Source organism: Schistocerca nitens, chromosome 12, assembly GCF_023898315.1.
Source record: "Schistocerca nitens isolate TAMUIC-IGC-003100 chromosome 12, iqSchNite1.1, whole genome shotgun sequence".
In the NCBI taxonomy this organism is placed as follows: Eukaryota; Metazoa; Arthropoda; class Insecta; order Orthoptera; family Acrididae; genus Schistocerca; species Schistocerca nitens.
In genome coordinates, this window is record NC_064625.1 from 5,198,331 (window position 1) to 5,217,940 (window position 19,610).

General features: G+C 42.0%; 1 protein-coding gene across 3 annotated transcripts in view; it reads left to right on the top strand.

Annotated features, from left to right (window-relative positions):
* The window catches only part of LOC126215093 (SAC3 domain-containing protein 1), a 48,256-nt gene that overhangs the window by 12,558 nt on the left and 16,088 nt on the right, over nt 1-19,610 (top strand). For 2 of the 3 annotated variants that reach the window (XM_049941740.1, XM_049941742.1), the window contains exons 4-5: nt 6,811-7,035; nt 16,628-16,765. In XM_049941740.1, coding sequence (XP_049797697.1) covers nt 6,811-7,035; nt 16,628-16,765 — 363 coding nt within the window. The remainder of the gene's footprint in view (nt 1-6,810; nt 7,036-16,627; nt 16,766-19,610) is intronic. The other variant, XM_049941741.1, reaches the window with a different exon arrangement.

The window sequence follows — 19,610 nt, forward strand, 5'->3', positions numbered from 1 at the left end:
GGACACCGAGATTCCCTACTGTCACCCCCCCCCCCCCCCCACACACACACACACTCACAATGGAGAGAACTTTATAAACGGGCTGCAAGCATTTAGGCCATTTGGAATTTGAGGGAACCACAGCCTAATAACAATTAATGTGGACCACACGACTGTGCTTCATCAAAGGTGCAGTTGGTCATCTGCCTGGTTAATAAACAGACCCGTAATTATTTTTGATTTATCAGGGTGAAAGTAATAGTGCGCCTGACTTTGCTTTCAAATCCATGTTTTTGAGAATTTCATCTAAATACTACATCATTGTTGTACTTTACACTGATGAGCATAAGCAGGGGTTCCATGGCTGCACTTTATTTCCTGAATGTGCCCTAAAGGTTTCTCTAGCTAATTAGATCACAGTCTGCATTTTTTAATTATATGTGATTTTGATGACTGTAGGGCTGGTAGGTCAAATTGTGCTAGCAAATTCTTCATCTGCAGTGACAATCTAAGGATCTCTCAGGCTATCCAACACCTATAACCCAGCAAAACAGACATGTTGAACTGATCCACCTACAGAGGAAAGGAAAGGATGAGTCACTGCGATAGTTACCTGGGCATTTTGGAAACCGAGGTAATGTGATCAGCAGCAGAAGTATTCACAACAAACTGCAAGAGTTTGAAGTTGTCCTAAAAACAGTGTAGTTAATAATTACTAGGTACACGACTCAATATTGAAGATAAACACCCAATATTGAGAGTAAGCCGAAATTTATGATTGGATTGTTCTACCAGCCACAACATTCATCGCCCAATGTAAGTGGAAACATGAGAGAAACCCTCAGTTTACTGGTAGGTATGTACATCATTGGAGGAGTCTTTAATCACCTGACAGTCAGCTGCAATAATTACAGTTTTATTGGTGGTGAGCGTGACAAGACCTCGTGTGAAACATTACTGAATGACTTCTCTGAAAATTACATAGAATACCTCTACTTCTAAATCTGCATCTACACTCTGCAAACCGCCATGAGGTGCATGCCAGAGGGTACATCCCATTGTACCAGTTATTAGGGTCTCTTCCTGTTCCATTCACATATGGGGCATGGCAAGAATGATTGATTGAATGGCTCTTTGCATGCAGTAATCATTCTACTCCTATCCTCATAATCCTTGTGTGAGCATTGCGTAGGGGATTGTACCGTATCCCTGGAGTAATCATTTAAAGCCGGTTCTTGAAACTTCATTAAGAGACTTTCTCAGAATAGTTTACATCTATCTTCAAGAGTCTTCAAGCTCAGTTCCTTCAGTATCTCTGTGACACACTGCCACAGATTAAACAAACCTGTGACCATTTATTCTGCCTTTCTCTGTAGTGCAGCTTGTAGATCACATGACTGTTTTCACAGGTAGCCCTGCCTTTGATGGGATAGGTGTTAGTGACTGGACCGGAGTACGTGGTGGTGGGAGAATGTACGGTACAAGTCTTGCATGTAGGTCTATTACAAGGGTATGAGCCACGAGGTAAGGGATTGGGAGCAGGGGTTGTGTAAGGATGGACGAGTATATTGTGTAGGTTCGTTGGATGGTGGAACACCACTATGGGAGGGGTGGGAATGATAGTGGGCAGGACAGATCTCATTTCAGGGAACGGCAAGAGGTAATTGAAACCCTGGCAGAGAATGTAATTCAGTTATTAAAAAATAGACATTTTCGCCATAGTAATTTCATTGATAAATCAATCAGTGCAGCAGAAATTCTTCAAACGTGTATTCCTTTTATGGTTCATAGTTTGGACATCCCCAAAGAGTTCTCAATGATGGATTAATTATTAGCAGTTGTGGAAGGATTCAAAATACAGACAGAAGCACTCATCCCTAATTTTAACCACAATTATGCAACTGATAATGATCAAACTTTTTGTGGGAAGGACAGGCCGATCAGAGACTTTACGATGAAATCTTTGTAGATGGCAGACAAGAGTGCACACGTACCATAAAAATTACCCCACACAAATCTGTTCCGCTTTGCAACCCTGTGATGTGTACGAAAAAAGTCCAAAAGGCTACCGACTTGCTAAAGCCTAATAGAGAAATTGCTCCAAGCAATGAACCCGTGAAACTTCTTTGTTTAATTCTGCATAAATTTAGTGCACCTACATTCACAGGAGTCATCAAATACATGTAGTTCCCATCAAAGTTGACTGAAGAAAGAACAGTCATTTTGAATTCAAACAAGCTGTGTTTTCCAGCACCGCTTCTGAAAACTCTACGTACCTGCAAGACCGTAGTTTTCATTAAATGTGTGTGATGCTCTACGAATTTGTGTTTCGGTTGCTTCTGCCACAAATACCATCTGGAATACTGTTGTAGCAAAGCGTGAGGCGCAAATGACACGGAGTAAGACAATCCTGTAATATGTGCTGCATAACAAATGGAATACATGTGTGAAGAATATTTTCTGTAAGTAAAAAATGACTAATTTCGAATAATTTTGCAGAACATATACTATTTAATGATATTCTGTATGATGAAATTAAAAAAAAAGTACAAGGGCAGGGTCTGAACGCGTACTGTCAGCTTGGTAGCTGTGGACCTTAGCCACTGCACTACAATCTGGGTTGAAACTTGTTTAGCGTGGTGGACATAGGAGGTACGTGTAAAACTTCAGCATCAATTTTCTCAGGAACTACGGGCCGTTGCATGAAAAGCAGCTACACAGGTACTCGTGAAAGGTCCCTCGACAACATATCGAAGACTTATCGACAAGACTCATCAACATATTTGATTAACAGGTCTGATTGTCCCCTTGTGAGTGTTAAAATATTTTGTGCTTTTGTGTGTATGAGTGAATGAAAATGGAGCGCAGTGGATCAGATTTCTGTTTCACACTTTACCTTTTAACACGTTTTAGCCTCACTCATCTCAAAGAACAAGGATCATCCAATAAATAATGCCCCAGATTTTTTAACCGCCTTTAATATATATAGGAAAACATCCTTTAAGTGCTTCAAACTTGATGTTACTTGTACACTTGTGTGAAGTTTCAAGCAGTTCCACCGGTTGGAAAGCTATAGTGAACTGTCAGAATGTTGTCCAGATGAGACATTCTTTAACTGGCAAAGTCCTTTAATTGAATTTCTGCTTGTGGAAAAATAATCTGTGATGAATACGTGTAAATGTTTGTGCACAGTGTGTGGTAATGATGCATTTGACAGGGCTAGTGTTGCACAATGGGTAAATATGGATAAAGCATCAGAAAGTGCAGAAACTGAGCTTCACAATTGGCTGCATTTGAGATGTCCTGTCATGACCACTGCTCCCAACACAGTGAATGATGTGGATGCCATTATATGTGCGGACTTAATGTTTCTTTATGTGGGACACACTTTGAAGGTGATGAGGGCACAATTGATCTAGCGACAACACGGCTATGATCGTGTGACGAGAGCATTTACCAATATGGAACATGTGTCAGTAAAACTATTTGGAGTATATGACTGCATTATAAGCATATAAAATTTTCCAGCATTTTGGCCACGATTTCAAATGGCCTTCCTCAGGGTGGTTTGCTTACTACTGAATGAGAAAAACTTTAGTTCTTATATACCAGTGGAAGAAGCTGTTTTTGTGATCCGATAGGATATTTAGAACATGGAGGAAGGGTATTAGATGTCTGTTATTGGTGTTTGCTTCATTTCTTGTCATTACTGGGAAGGATATGCCACATTCATATTAGTTTCAACACCAACAACAGAATATTGTGCGAACTGGTTATGAAAGACTAGTAGAAGGATGACAGGTTAACTTTTTGACAAGCCACAAGGTCGAACAATAGTATCACCGACCGTCAGACGAGGAAGTTCGAGAAGCTGTAGCAGAAAATGACACATGAACGTGGACTGACACCGGACATGTGACAGACAGTGGTTAACCTCTCTAGCCACACCGTATGTGATGCAGTTACGCAAATGCTGACTAAGGGGATGAATTTTGCTGTAGCCTGAAAAGGGGTTATGAAAAGAAGGTATCATTGAATCTGTTGAAGTTTCAATATGTCACCTACCACAATTAGAGATGGGTAAGAAAGGGTACAAGTCCTGGCTCACACAAAGCAACCCAAACAAAACATCAGCAAGAAGGAATGATATTCTATTGCAAACCTGAAGAACGGTGCTAAGTAGTATTACAGCCAGACAAGGCAAATGGCGCCATAGTGTTGGACATATCAGATTATATCAAATGACTGGAGGATCTCCTTAGTGAACCCATTTATAAGTAACGTAAAGGGAATCTGACAGCCAAGATAATCAAATTGATACAAGCACTGTTAAAGCAAACCAGAATGAACTTCACACAACTGGAAGACTCATCCCGCAAGTTTCAGCGGCACTGAGGACGTATAGGATGCCGAAGTTCCACAAAGGTCTTTTCCTACAAGACCCACAGTTAACAGCATAAACTCACCAAACTATACAGTAGCAAAAGAAGTCGCTCTGAAACTTCAACATCTAGTGAGCCAATAGATTCATACTTTAAGAACCCCACTCATTTTGGACACTTTTAAAAGAAAAATGTATCTCGGTTATGGATCTGCTGGTTAGTTACAATGTGAAGTCTTTATTTACGAATGTACCAGTCGGCCACTGCGAACATCTCAGAGGAATGCGTTGCTACCGATGTCTGTGAGCTAGTGCGCCACTGTTTAATGACCGCCTACCTCAACAGACAATGTACCTGCATGTTTCCCCTCTCACCTATTGCAGCAGACATGTTCGTGGAGGCATTTGAAGAAACAGCTCTCCAGTCAGCCCCATTATTCCCAAAATTCTGGTTACGGTGTATTGATGATACCTCTGTTTTCCGGCCTCAAGGAGAAGAAGATTAAGAGAATTTCCACCAACACCTGACTGAACAGTATAGTAAAATCCAATTTACTACGGAGATTGAAAAGAATAGGGTGCCGCCTTTCCTCGATGTGGAAATTTACCAAAATCCAGATAGTAAACATGACCACAGCGTATACAGAAAAATCCACAAGCATAGACAGGTGTCTACGTGCTTCCTGCCACTATCTCCCTGCTCAGAAGAAATCTGCCCTGCTCACTTTAACTGAGAGGACCCACGAGATCAGCGATGATGAACATCTGGAGGCAGACCTAAAAAACCTGAGGTCCACCTTTCGATCATACGGTTATGATGTGAAAATAATAGGCAAAGCTTAGGTGGCAAAGGAAGGCAGTAGGGAAGTGCAGAAGGAAACACAGAGTACCGTCGTATTAGTGTGCCTGTGAGGGGTCACCGAACGTGTGGGAAAATTCTCCACAGAGCAAGTTTCGAGCCAATTTTTCGAATCGAGGACGTAATAAAAGATGTTCTCGGTTCAACGAAAGCTGCAGTAGACGACTACATACAGCTGGAGTTCACGAAATCGGACGCGAGTGTGAACTAGTGTACGTAGGTGAGGCTCGGTGACCGATTGTGACACATATTTGTGGACGCGAAAACTATATCTTCCCGAGAGAACACATCGAGTCGGCAGTGTCAAAACGCCAGGACGAGTGCGAAATACGCACAGGATTTCGAGAAGCACGCGTACCGGTGAAACGGCCGTTACCCTGAGGACGAAGATTAGAGAGCAGATAGAAGTAACCGAATGACCGGGCAACACGAGTAGAGCAGATTGGTACAGACTTTCTGCTTCTCAGCTGCCAGCAGTAACAGTGCTACGGGTTATCAGTTCTCGCAAGAGACCTGAACAGTCGGGCAGGAGACCAAAGTGACCGTAGGCACACAGGGTACTGGGCAGCAAGTAAACAGCACTACATAACAACTGACACTCATTTCTCATACGCCTGTTTTCACCAGTGGTGAGGAATAAATCAAATCCCACTAGAGGATTTCTGTTTCCACCAATAACAAGAAACAAAAGAAAAACCAATAAAGGATGTCTTAATGCCCTTCCTCCTCATCCTTAAAACCTATCAGATAACAAAACAGCTTCTTCCGTAGTCTATAAGAAATATATATATATATATATATATATATATATATATATATATATATATATATATATATATATATATATAAAAGAAAGATGATGAGACTTACCAAACAAAAGCACTGGCAGGTCGATAGACACACAAACAAACACAAATATACACACAAAATTCAAGCTTTCGCAACAAACTGTTGCCTCATCAGGAAAGAGGGAAGGAGAGGGAAAGACGAAAGGATGTGGGTTTTAAGGGAGAGGGTAAGGAGTCATTCCAATCCCGGGAGCGGAAAGACTTACCTTAGGGGGGAAAAAGGACAGGTATACACTCGCACACACACACATATCCATCCACACATACAGACACAAGCAGACATATTTAAAGTCTTTAAATATGTCTTTATATATATATATATATATATATATATATATATATATATATATATATATATATATATATATATATATATATATATATATATATGTTTTCAACAGTAAGCAAAACACCTCGAGAAAGGTCATTTGCAATAGTGGTCAAACCGTCGGAGAATTTTACAACATACTGGCAAGGAAGTCACATACCCTGAAAAAGTTTGTCAACAGTGACCACATACTCGCAGAAGCCTACACTTACAAGGAATACATACTCTCGTGTGTCCCACAGACTGTGTAGTAATAAAGTAATGTGGAAGAAATGTCGATTGACATTGTCACCAAATTCTACCTCTTGAGAGAAAAATACGTTCCGAGAGAAAAGTTGCGGGGCACTATCGATCGAATGACCCCCGTCGCCCTTTACGTACGACTTACCTGAGTTTCAAGTGGCGCATATTCCAGGTCGTGCGAAGAGCCGGCATCGCTCTTCGACGCGGTGATCCACAGGCGGCACTTGCTGGAGTGCGTGCAGCGGCTGCTGGTTCTCTACGACCGGCAGGAGCAGGAGAGTGGCGGGAGCGCGACCGGCTGCGACGGTCGGGCGGACACTGAGGCACTCTACCTCGTGCTGGCGCCGGGAAGTGCAGACGCACTGCAGCGGGCCCTGCAGCTGCCTGCGGCGTACAGGTGCGTCTGAGCCGACCCGTTAAAGTGAGACCGCCAGAAATGGATACTTATCTGGCAGTTTCTCGAAGTTTGTGATATCTTCAAATATCTAAGGCTGTCAGTAATAGAGCTGCTTATCTCGGTTATTAAAATCTACTAAATACAGTGGAACCTCACTTAACGAGCACCTCGCACAGTGTGCAATTCGCATAATGAGCAAAACAAATTGGAAAAAAATGATTCACACAATGAGCGACGTTTCCTGTAATGAGTGACAACAGTTTAGTGTGATGCCACACACGTTCAACAGTTTGAACACCTTTCATTGTCAGCAGCGGCATACGAACTGTGTCTTCAGTACGTACTGCAATCTGGATTTGGCGTTCTTTCTGCTGCCGTCTTAGTGCAGCTTGTGATCACACATTTCTCTAAACTTGTGTTCACACTGTGCTTTTTTTGTGCAAATTTTTGAAACGATCCTAGAAATGTTCCCGAAGATAAAGCTGCGAGAACATGACGGTAAGACAAAGAAAATGATCTTAGAAATGAAATGTAAAATCGTTGAAAAATGCGGACTCGGTGTGAGCATTGCTGATCTAGCATGCATGTATAATCAGTCTACATCAATTATTTGCACTGTTCTCAAGATTAAGGAGATAGGTGCTTCAAAGGGAGTGACAAAAGTATCTAAACAATGGTTTCATTTTTTGGATGATATCAACAGGTTGCTCCTTATTTGGATAAATGAAAAGCAGTTGCAGGGCAACACTATTAACGAAAACACCATTTGTGACGAGGCGAGAATGATTTTCGCCGACCTCATTAAGAAGACGCCAGGATCGTCAGTGATCGAAGGAGTGTTTGAGGGAAGCCGTCGGTGGTTCGAGAAGTTTAAGAGAAGAACCAACATCCGCAGTGTTATGAGGCACGGCGAAGCAGCCAGCTCTGACACAGAGGCAGCAGAGAACTTCGTCGGCAGCTTCGAGATGCTCGTAGATTCTGAGGGTTTACGCGACAGGTTTTTAATTGTGATGAGACTGATCTATTTTGGAGAAAGATGCCGGATTGTACCTATATAACAACAGAGGAGAATACACTGCACCGTCACAAGAAAATGAAAGATTGTCTCACACTGCTATTTTGTGCCAATGCGAGCAGTGATTTTTAAATTAAACTGCTACTTGTTTACCATTCAGAAACTCCACGAGCCTTCGAGACGTATAAAGTCCAGAAGATGTAAATGTGATGTGGAGGTCCGACAACAAGGCTTGGGAGACACGTGATGTTTTTTGTCATCGGATCAATGGAATGTCGATTGCTATGGACGATGCTCCTACCCGTCCTCCAGGACTACAAGACCGCTTCCTTGAAGAATTTCGGTTCATCAGTATCCTATTTTTGCCTCCCAACACCACTCCATTACTCCAGCCTATTGACCAGCAGATTATTTGTAACTTTAAGAAGCTCTACACTGAAACACTCTCCAAGCATTGCTTCGAGTTGACTGAAGCTACCAATTCCTCTCTCGTGGAATTTTGAGAATATCACTTCAATATATCGAGATGATTGCGAAGGCGCAGGAAGGGATTACCGAGATAACTCTCAGTTCTGCTTGCGAGAAGCTTCTGCCGATGTGTGTTGTCGAATGTGACTCTGAGGCATTTGAGTCAGTACCTGTGGAGCCTGTAGTCAATGAGATTGTGGCTTTGGCCAAGAGCATGGTACTAGAAATGTTTACCAATGATGTCAGTGATCTTGCAGAAGATCACAACCAAGAAATTACTACCAAAGACTTTATGGAGTTGCAGTGTGTTTCACATCGGGAAGTTGTGGAGAGAGGTCTTCAGAGGAATAAGCAGTAACAGCAAAACTGTAATCTTCTGGCACAATAAGAGAAATTCTGAAAGCATGCAAATCGGTTGGATCATACATTGAAAATCGTCATCCCAAAAGCAGTGGCCATGTGCACTTTGCATATATTTGACAATAATGCTATGTCACATTTTCACCAAGTGTTGAAGTGTCTGCAGAAATGAATGGCTACAGGTAGCTTCCTAGTGAAAAAGAATTAATTATGTATTGTGGATAATAAAGTACATAATACTGTATGTATAATTTTCTTCGAATTTATGGCACGAATAAGATAAAACTTGTAGTACTTTTTCTGCAAGGAACATATTATCATATTTTACATTAATTTATACATGATAAATTGTTTCGCGTAACGACTGTTTTTCGCACTAAGAGTAAGATTCGGGAACAAATTATGCTCAGTATGTGAGGTTCCACTGTAATCTTGCAGAAATGAAAATGTGCTTCATTATTTGTTTGTTCACACCACAAAGATGACGTAACATCGAACCTACGAAATATGAGACAATACTCGCCACGACTGTGCTGCCGCCGTGGTCCCTTATATAGGGCAAGTCAAAAAGGACTGTAAAACTTTGGGATGATATAGAAATTTGTTGAGATAACTTACAGAATCAGTGGATGTGTTATTTTGTAATTAACGATCTCAAGTTTCACAATAAAGTGTCAAGTGACGTTTTGGTTCAGTGTGACTACTATTTGTGATGCAGCATACAACCCACTGGTAATCAATTTCTTCCCAGAACCATTGCAGCAAATTGGGCATAACTTGTGCAATGGCAGTGTATGTTTGATTTTTCAGATCTGCTAAACTGTTTGTTAGGGGAGGAACACATACACAGTCTTTAATGTAACCCCAGAGGAAGAAATCCAGTGGTGTCAAGTCTGGGAACCGAGGTGGCCGGCCATGCGATTGGCCCTTCACAGCCAATCCACCGACCCGAGAAGCGATAGTCGAGGAAATGAAGTGGTACACTGTGTTGCCGTTGGTGAACTGTCCCATCTCGGTCATCTCCATTGACCTGTGGAACTAAAAAGTTGATATTTGTGGACTCCAGGAAAAGCTCTCCCTAACTTGACATAATTGTCAATATGCGGGTGACCGTGCGATTTATCGTGTCGCAGTGAACAGCTCGTCTCAATAATGTTCTTGTGCCAGGAATAAATTGTAAGCCTGCTCGGAGGTTCTTTAGTGTATTCGGTATAAAATGTACACCAAACAGTTGTTGCAGAGTTTGTTTCACGAAACTGAAATGCACAGCGAACGTGCTCCGCACCAGTGGAAATAACCTATTTAACTGTGCTCTACACTGTGACTCCTGGTGGTGGAATGGAATACTGATGCACTATGTGAATCAAAGTTGAAGTTGTTTGCTGCAAAATGACAGCCCTACTGATTCTGTAAGTTATCTCAATAAATTTCTATATCATTTCAAAGCTGTAAAGTCCTTTTTGAATTGCCCTGTAATAGTCAAAATATGAATACATTCATTGTTGAAAACATTAACTTTGACATTTACAATTTAAAATAATTTGTTCTCCAAAATAATTTGTCACAATTTTTTCTCAGAAATAAACATGCAGTAATAATACAGTTGTCATTGCCATAGTAAATGAAATACTTTTCATAACAATATTTGATTTACAAATATTAATCACTTCTTAAATACAAGTTTGATTTCATTACTAACTTGAAACCTGGGATCTTTACACATCATTGAACATTATTTACAAGTAGGTTTCTTTGTACAAAATTTGTAAATACTGGTTTTAGCATATGTTTGCATTTGTTACACATGCTTTCGGATAGAAGCCATATTTCATCATTATTTAGGTTCACGTGCCTCTGTTTCATTAACTTGGTCAGCTAATATCGTTACAATGTGTGAGAAAATTAATTGGACTGATTTTTCTACCTGCCAAAATTTTTATTTATTTATTTTCAAACAATAATATTGTCCCCTTAAAAGTAGTTCCCTTTGCCAGCTCTGCACTGGCAGAGTCACTGTTCACAGTCTCAGTAGCAGTGCGAAAAGCTTCAACTGGTAGTGCCTTTAACATGTCGGTCACATTCTTTCGGGTGTTCTCCAGAGTCCTTTTACGACATTTTTCATTTTTTCTCTTGGGGGGTGGGGGGGAAATAGTCACAAGGATGCAGATCAGGCGAATTGGGGGCTATGGAACAATAGGAATGCCTCTTGAGGTGAAGCATTTCGTGACGGAAGTAACTGTGTGAGATGGGGCATGTCACAATGCAGCAACCATCGTCTGCAATGTCCAATCTCACTCGATTCACCCTCATCCGGAGCCTTTCGAGGACATATTTGTAAAACACCTAGGTGATATTTTGTCCTAGGTGAACATATTCTTTATGCACGATATCCCTACTGTGAGAAAGTCAAATCAGCATTGTTTTGATCTCCGATTTGCTCATTTGAGCTTTTTTCAGTTGAGGAGATACCTCAGTCTGCCACTTCTCACTTTGTCTCAGGATAGCACTCAAAAATCCACGATTCATCACTTGTCATCACACAACTGAACCATTTGTGGTCATTGGCAGTCCTCTCAAGAAGATCGATGCACGTTTCTTCAGCACCGAGTCAAAACCTGATGTATGGTGACAGTGTTTAAGTTTAACAGGTCACCCACCATTCTTAATTGTTAAACGTCGGTTTAATCTGACGAGAGCATGCACACGTTAGACGTTTTCGTCTGTTTTTTAAGTCGAAGGTCTCCCCGAGCGAGATTCATCTTCGACGTATTCTCTGCCTTCCAAAAACAATTCACGTCAGCGAAAAACTTGTGCTCTCGATAAGGAATATTCCCCGTAGTCCCGTTTCAACTTTTCAGAGATCGTACTCGTGGATTTCCCAAATGTAACATAAAACTCGATGTTCATAATGTTTCTCTAAATTTCACTGTTCCATGTTTGTAACACGCAACAAAAACACAACTTCACCGATTGCACTCTCAGAAATCACGACACGGCTGTAGGGACTGAAACTCGAACTGAGCCTCTGAAAGATACGAACACGTCTGTCGACACGAGTAGAACGACGTAACGCTGCCAGATTGCTTGCAGTGTTGTCATTCTCGTGACTTTTCTCTCACATCTCGTACGGGCGTATCAAGTTACGTAAGTTTGTGTATACGTCGGGAGTTACTATCGGTTACTGTGCTGTCGTCTGTAGTGCAAACTTTGTTATGTATCTTAGTATTCTGTTACTTTACACTGTGCTGTGAATTTGTGTACAGTTTCCTGGAGGCAGAACGTGCAGCCAGTACTTACCTCAGGCAGGCAAAATACTGGCACTGCGGATAGGTAGATTTAAATGTATAAGACACAGTAAAGTGAACTCAAAATACGTCAGCCCGTATCTGCAGAGAAGGGGAGGAGACGATGGCTCCGGCCCAGATGACCGCTGCACAGCTGGGCACCGTTTGACAGCTGAGTGCTGCACATAAGCGTTTACTTCCGCATCTGTCCAGAAGTAGTGTAGGCTCTGTGTTTCCCCCTCCTCTATTCTCTGTGTCGTGCAGCTAGAGTCGCTAATGGCGTATGCAACTCTCTGGAGTGCAATTTTTAATTAGATTTTTCTTTCCTCGCAATGGCACTGCATACACGGTGTCCCACGAGGAACGGTCAGTATTCAGGGATATGACAGGAACGTACGTGTGAAGCAAAAAGGATAGTAAAAATTTCTCTAAAATGCATACATTAAGAACTGTGAGCACTTCTTCACCTTTGATACTGTGAAACAAATCTCTTCTATTGCAAGCTCGCCTTCATCTTTGCTACTGAAAACATATCTCTTCTACTGAACAAATACTCATAGCTCTTAAGGTATCCACTTTAGAGACTGCGTTTACTAGACACTTTATTCATGTTTTGGTCCATACTGCCTCCTCCCAAAGTATGGGAAGCAAATAGCTACTGGTTTTTGTATCACAGAAGGGCTCGCTTTCAGTATGACTTTCAAGACTGAATACACCTTAACTTTACTGTGTTTCTGAGAAGCACATCTTACTACCAGTTATCTTACTGAAGGCATTGTTTTTCAACACACGGAGTTGAGATATCAAGTGGACTAAGGATTTCAGGTGATTTTTTATGGAATTTATACATTGCCTATCAGAGTAATCCACAGTCCCTTGTGCGAGAGGAAAATAAATTAGGCAACTGTACACTTCAGACGGTAGAGAGAGAACATCGAGTAAAGGAAATTGGCCGTGATAGTGTCACGCTTTACTGGGCTGTAATTAATGTTCCACTTTCAGAAGGGAAATATGAATTACTAATGCAAAAAAGCACAAAATTGCCATCCCAAAAGTCGTCTCTCGAGGATATACATTGCACGTTGCAGTTCATACACGTCGCAGCAATTGTCGCAGAAAGTGGACTGGAAGTGAGTCAGTTGCTTAATGAAGTGGAGTGAGCCCTAGCAGACGGGCATAAATGAAAGGAAAATGTTTAAACTCGGATGAGATGGTCTCGAAGACGGATTTTGCTATCTGTGTATTAGATCTGATAAAGAAAAAAGGTGCAAGATAGACATAATAACGAGGATTGCACCGGGGAGAGGCACATATTTACAGCACGAGATGTTCCTGAAAACTGCAGCTGAATCGATGGTAGAGGGAAAGAATTGTAGGGGAAGGATCTTGACACCCATTCCTAGCTTACCTGAACTCTGGAGATGGGATGTTGCCCTGCAACATGTCCTCACATCCAGACACCCTCCTGGAGTTATTCTCCATTACAATATAGCCCCTCCTCCACTCCTTTTTTTTTCAGTGCTAGCAGTTGTTTACTTCCCCTTTTACTTTTTTATCTCCATTTTTACCTCACCATCTGCTTTCCTTCGTCACTTAGATGATGCCTTCAAAGGAGAAGTATTTGTGGGTGAGGATACAGTCGGTCGCAGTGACCTGGAAGGAGGCTGTAGGTGTGGAGTCGGACAGGCATCGGGAAAAGTAGTGTTCAATAAGTGGCGAGGCTGTGGACATTGGGGGTGTTAGTGGGGTGTTCATTCTCAGAATCCCCATGACCTCAACATTCACTAATCTCTGCCTCCCATTCACCAATCCCCACCCCTGCCCCCACTCCAGCACTACACACGCCTTCTATTTCAGTGATGTACTCACAGTCTTTCCCCCGTCTCTACCTCTCTCCTTTGCCCTCTCCCTTTCCTGCTCACCTGCCCCCACACATCCTCCCAACTTTGCACCAGCAACCCTATCCTGCCCCATTACGTCCCGCATCCTCCACAGGCAATACATCATCTTCCCCCACCCCTCTCCTGCTGTCCCTCCCCCTCCCCACCCAATGCCTCCTGCTTATCCCCAACATCCACCCGAAATTACTGCTCATGACAGACACTATTGCAGTGCACATTTGGGCCTCGGAAGCCGGAAACGGTGGTCGTGTGTGTGGGAACTACCCTTGTGTGACCTTCTGGTGCTGAATTAATACTGTGATGTGTTTATTTTATCCGTACATTTATCTACGTGTGTACATACCACACGTCCTCCTAAACCACTGGACCGATTTCAGCCAAACTTGGTAAACCGATCACTTAATGTCTGCAAAGAATCACTGTGAGGTAAGAGCCAGCCACCTATCAAAAATGTGTGGATGAGAATGAAAAAGCAGTGTAGCTCGTGACATGCTAATAACTAGACTTCATTCAACCAGTATTTGAGAGTGAGAGCCCTTAGTGACTTATAACAAGCTTTGTACATAATTCCAATTCCGTATGAAAGTTTTTCTCACTGACAATGCCACAAAATGATGAAAGGAAGAAAACTTGGCAGCCGGAGTGTGTGTGTGTGTGTGTGTGTGTGTGTGACACCAGCTGTAGCCACAGTCATTTCCCACATAAGCACTGATATTGAGATTTGTGAACAGGAGACAGGATTATTATTCTTCTCCATTTCTGATTAATGTCTGCTCAGATTAAAAAATTACTGCATATTCAGTAAGCAGAGTCCACGCAGATTGTTGTGGCCAGTATGCAGTGACAAATTTTCCTCCAAAGTGCGGGGCGAGTTCATTCGTTTGTGCAGAAGGGGAGCAATGGTCGTTTGCTCACTTTCGGCCAGTCGGCAAGGAACTGTACCGGCAAAAGCGAGATGCACGATCTGAAATTTTTCTCAAATGCTTTTACAGAAACTATTCATTGATTTCTGCCTTTAAGTATAACACTACCTGAAATTTGGTATGTTCGCAATGAAAAGCAAGGGCCACTGTGATTTTACTTTAGGTGTGTTTTACATCATACATTATTGTGGAAGGAATTAAACTAGTATATTGAATTTTTCCTTAGACTCGAGTGGAGATCCGTACCTTCACCAATCTCGAGAAAATTGATTTTTATACAGTGCACTCATTTGCGATCATGTGCACTGGCAATAAAGCCACAATGAAATATCTGAAACTTTCCTGATACCTGATAAACTTTTAAGATATTGAAACGACATTTTGTCAAATGATAGAACGTGGAGTATTTTGCCACACGATTAATTTGCGAAACTTCGTTATCTTCCGTGTTATTTGACTAAATACAGAATTTTTCAATCGAACACTGTAATTTTTAAGGGTGAAATGAGAATTGCTGTAGGTTTTGCAACAACATGACTGAAGATTTGGACGTTTATTTTTGTACTGAGAATGTGCCTTCTCATAAGATACTGGCTTTATTTGTCCTCAGTTCCTCACTTGAAACCACTGTTTCAAGATTCTCTCACAACTGAATCTGCACGACATGTTAGTGAGCTGACATCGTGCACAGTGCTCTACATAATGGTCTGTTTTGGCAAAAGAAACAATTAAAAAATAGCAACAAGGGAAATGTAGGCTTTACTCAAAATTCTCCACTCTTGACACTTCACTGGAAGTTTCAAACAGTTAACAAGTCAGGTGAAAATAAGTTGCTGCCTTCATTTCATTTTCAGCGGAATTATTTTTATTAGACACTAACTGAAGCAGAGGTGACAGTAGGTCTTTTTAGATGGGCACCGTGCAAGTGTGGGTGTGGAGGGGCTCCACTTAATACGAGTGTAGGCTTCAGTTTAGAAAGGTACTTCACCTTCAGTACTCGGCATTTCCCCCACCACTACTGCTCCAACCCCCACTTGCCCACGTCATTCTGCACGCGGTCTGTTGTGCGTATTTTACAGTAGCAAAAGGCGACACAGTTGCACGGATTTTTCAGACATTTGGAACAGTTTATTGCACACACCTGACTACTGGAGAGAGACCGTATTTGTAAGCACAAAAGTCTTCGAGTAGTCGAACTGTGATCTTTCAGTATTTACACACACTTTCTCAGGAGGAGTTCCCGAGTCATTACGGTTGGGACCATTCGAGTATACTGTAGAATGGGGTCCACTGAACCTACAGAAAGAAGATGTTAATGTTGTTCCACAACAGAATGAAGATGTAGAGTGTGACATCGGCACGTACAAACGGAACGAGAATAGAACACTGACAATATTTCTTTCTCTCTTTCTCAGTTTTTGGAACATTTGTCGTGGTGACAGACTGAACTGTAGCATAGCCCACAGTCTAGGTTTGGCAGTAAGGGGCACCGTGACGGCTTCTCGGCAAATCCGACGGACGGGAATACGGCGTAATGTAGCCCGAGGTCTAGCTTCGGTCGAAAGGTGACAATTCGGCCGTAAGTCTGCCAAACTTCAGTTAATCCGTAAAATTCCACGCTCGGTGCTTTCTTTTTACCAGGTCTGACACGGTGAAGAGTGCGCTGGAGTTCAGCCTGGCCTGCTACTCGGGGAACTACGTGCGGGCGCTGCGCCGCCTGCCACTCCTGCCGCCACTGCTCGCCTGCCTCGCCGCATTACACGTGCCGCACCTCCGCAGGTGGGTCGCCTGCCGCCACTGCCCCACCTCTGGCATACGGAGTCGGTGTACCGAATGTCCTCAGCTGTGATGTGTCCGTCCGACGGCTACAGTTTAGTACCCGGAGCACCTCCTGCCTGTGGCACAGAGGGGCAGTGAGACGTTAGCAGTCCGACGTGGAAATGTCCGGAGATTTGCGGATCGGAGGAGGACGACCGGAGGTGTCCGACGCCTGCTCTGTCGTGCCCTTCCGGCCGCAGTCGAAACTACCGCGTCTGTGCGTTGAGGCCGTATTGTGTGATGCACTTGTGACGTTCACCTGTGCAGCAGGACTTTGAACATATGCGTTTGTAAATGCAGCTTTGTTCACATCACCCAATTACTGAGCACGTGTGGAATATTTGTGATGGAAATACTTGAGTGGGAAGGTCTGAGTTAATGTTAAGTTGTTTTTTATTTCTACTAAAAATTTCTGAGAGATTCAGATTCTTCCTTGTTAAGCAGTTTTTGTTCTCTTAATTAGCAGTCGTGGAACTAAGCTATTGCTGTACTGTATTACGGCCTCGACTGTTTATTTTGTATCGTGCAGCTTGCTTGCACGGGCATACACTTATCCGAAAGAAGAGAGAAGACAGAGACACCTATTCCCTATTAGGAATGTTGATATTTTTTAAAAAATTGGGAATCCAGTACACCAGTATTTTAAAAAATATCATTATCTGCCCTCGATAAATTGAAACAAAATTGTCAATGTTTTGGTATATCGACGGAAAAAGTATCGACATACCGGCCAAAAAAATATCGGCTGCACATTGTAAATAAACTGCCTGTTTTAGAGCTGTATATTTAACTACTGATTTATTAGTAGATATACTGTACACCGAGAAGCTAGCAGCCTGCTTATCCCCTTCAAATCGAGGATTGAAATACAAATGGTGCACATTCACGCTTGGTGATAACCACTTTGCTACCGGTGGTAACTGCACGTAAGTGGCACAATAAAAAGTATCCTACGGGTCTGTCGTTTGGTTTCGTCACTAATCGGATTTCTCTGGAACACTTTGTGTCGATTTACCTGTTTTTTCATTTCTGCAAACACCTGCGACCTAGCAGTTGTAGTATCAAAACTGCACTGTGAAGTTAAACGTCGCAGTTTCTATCAGTAGTGTCGACCACCGAAGTGTCTGCATTTCCCCTCGAACGTCTCCGACCTCCGCAAAGACCAATCTTGTCATTTAGATCCTCGTTCATCAGTTTCAGCAAATAGTGTGCTATTTCTTCACATCGTATTTCTCGTTATTCCGTTCACACTGCCACTCCCCGTAGCAAACGGACTTATTCTCTGTGCCATCTGTACTCGCTTCACACAGCCGAAGAGGAAGACTGATGCGATGAGAGCTCAGAAAGCAGTGAGACTCCTTTACACGGTGAAAGTAAAATTATGTTATATTTCAATTTCGAAAGAACAACTTCAAATATTTATCGAAAATTGTAAAAAAATATAATATAAAAAAATATTGGCACTCAATAAAAATATCGCCAATATATATCGGTATTTTATCGAGAGCTGTATTTCCTATTAGAAGGAGCTGAGGCCCCCGATCCACGAGAGTTGTTTTTCACTAGCTCTGTCGATGATAAAGGAAGGAATTCACTCGAGTGACAGAGTAATGAGGCCATGTCTCACCTAATCAGTAATAAGAATACAATTGCCTACATATCTTATAACAATACAACGAATCGTGAGGGATTGCACAAACATCTTCCCTCTCTACACACGTGGGTTAGGATTCTCGAGCCTCGTTTGTGTTCCATTTTTAGAATACAAAGCAGTTAGTACAAAGAATGCATTTTGGAACAGCAGTACATAGAAAAGAGTGTCTACATGAGGAAATAACAAGTTTTCCCTCATCCCTGTGACATCACAGACACTGTCACCGCCATTCTTCATCTTTGGCTCACACCGTATCTACGAGGCTGGACTCGATGACACGGAATAACCGTCCGACCGGCAGGTACCGTGAACGCGGCACAACGTTTATCGTCATCCTGACTTGTAGATATGCTGCACCTATCTATTTCGTGAGACACGCACACAAATAAAACGTACATCCGAGCACGAGGTTCTGTTAATTCGTACAAAAATTGAGTTTCTACGGTGGCAATCGTCAGTCATCGGTTCGACAAATGCTTGTGCGACACTTCACTTCACCAAAGTGATACGTTACACTAAAAATCGTTTCAGGTGTACTCCAGATATGTGTGTTAGGAATCTTGCAATTCACATTATACATTAATATCCTCGAACACAATATTAATAGAAACCTCAGACTTTCTGCAGTTATCTTTAATGAAGTATTATGTGAAAAAATTGCACAGTGTTCTGTTAGATATTGATTTAAGTGTTCAGAAATGTAAAAATGTGCATTTTACAAAATGCAGAAATGAATCAGTGAGTGATGTATGATCTTTACAACTGGCCTCAGTCAATTCGTACAAATTATTTGGTGTAACAATTTATGGGAATCTGAAATGGAAGATCGTATAGGATCGTTCAGTTGTGCGTAAAGCAGATGGCGGACCTTTGGATCGGTGACAAAATGCAATTGGTCTACAAAGGAGGCTTCTCAAAACACTTGTACGAGCTGTCTGTACTAATAATAAAACTGTAAGATTGTCGTGTCTGTTCGAACACACTGATCCCCAAAAGTACATTACAAATTTTCGTGGGGTTTTCACATTTAACTTGAGTACAGCTGGGTGAATCGTGTAGGCTTTGTTTTTTTGAAAATCAGAACACAAAGAAAAAATACGATTTATAGTTTTATCTAAAATTGTCTGCTCAGCTTAGTAGTTCAGATACTTA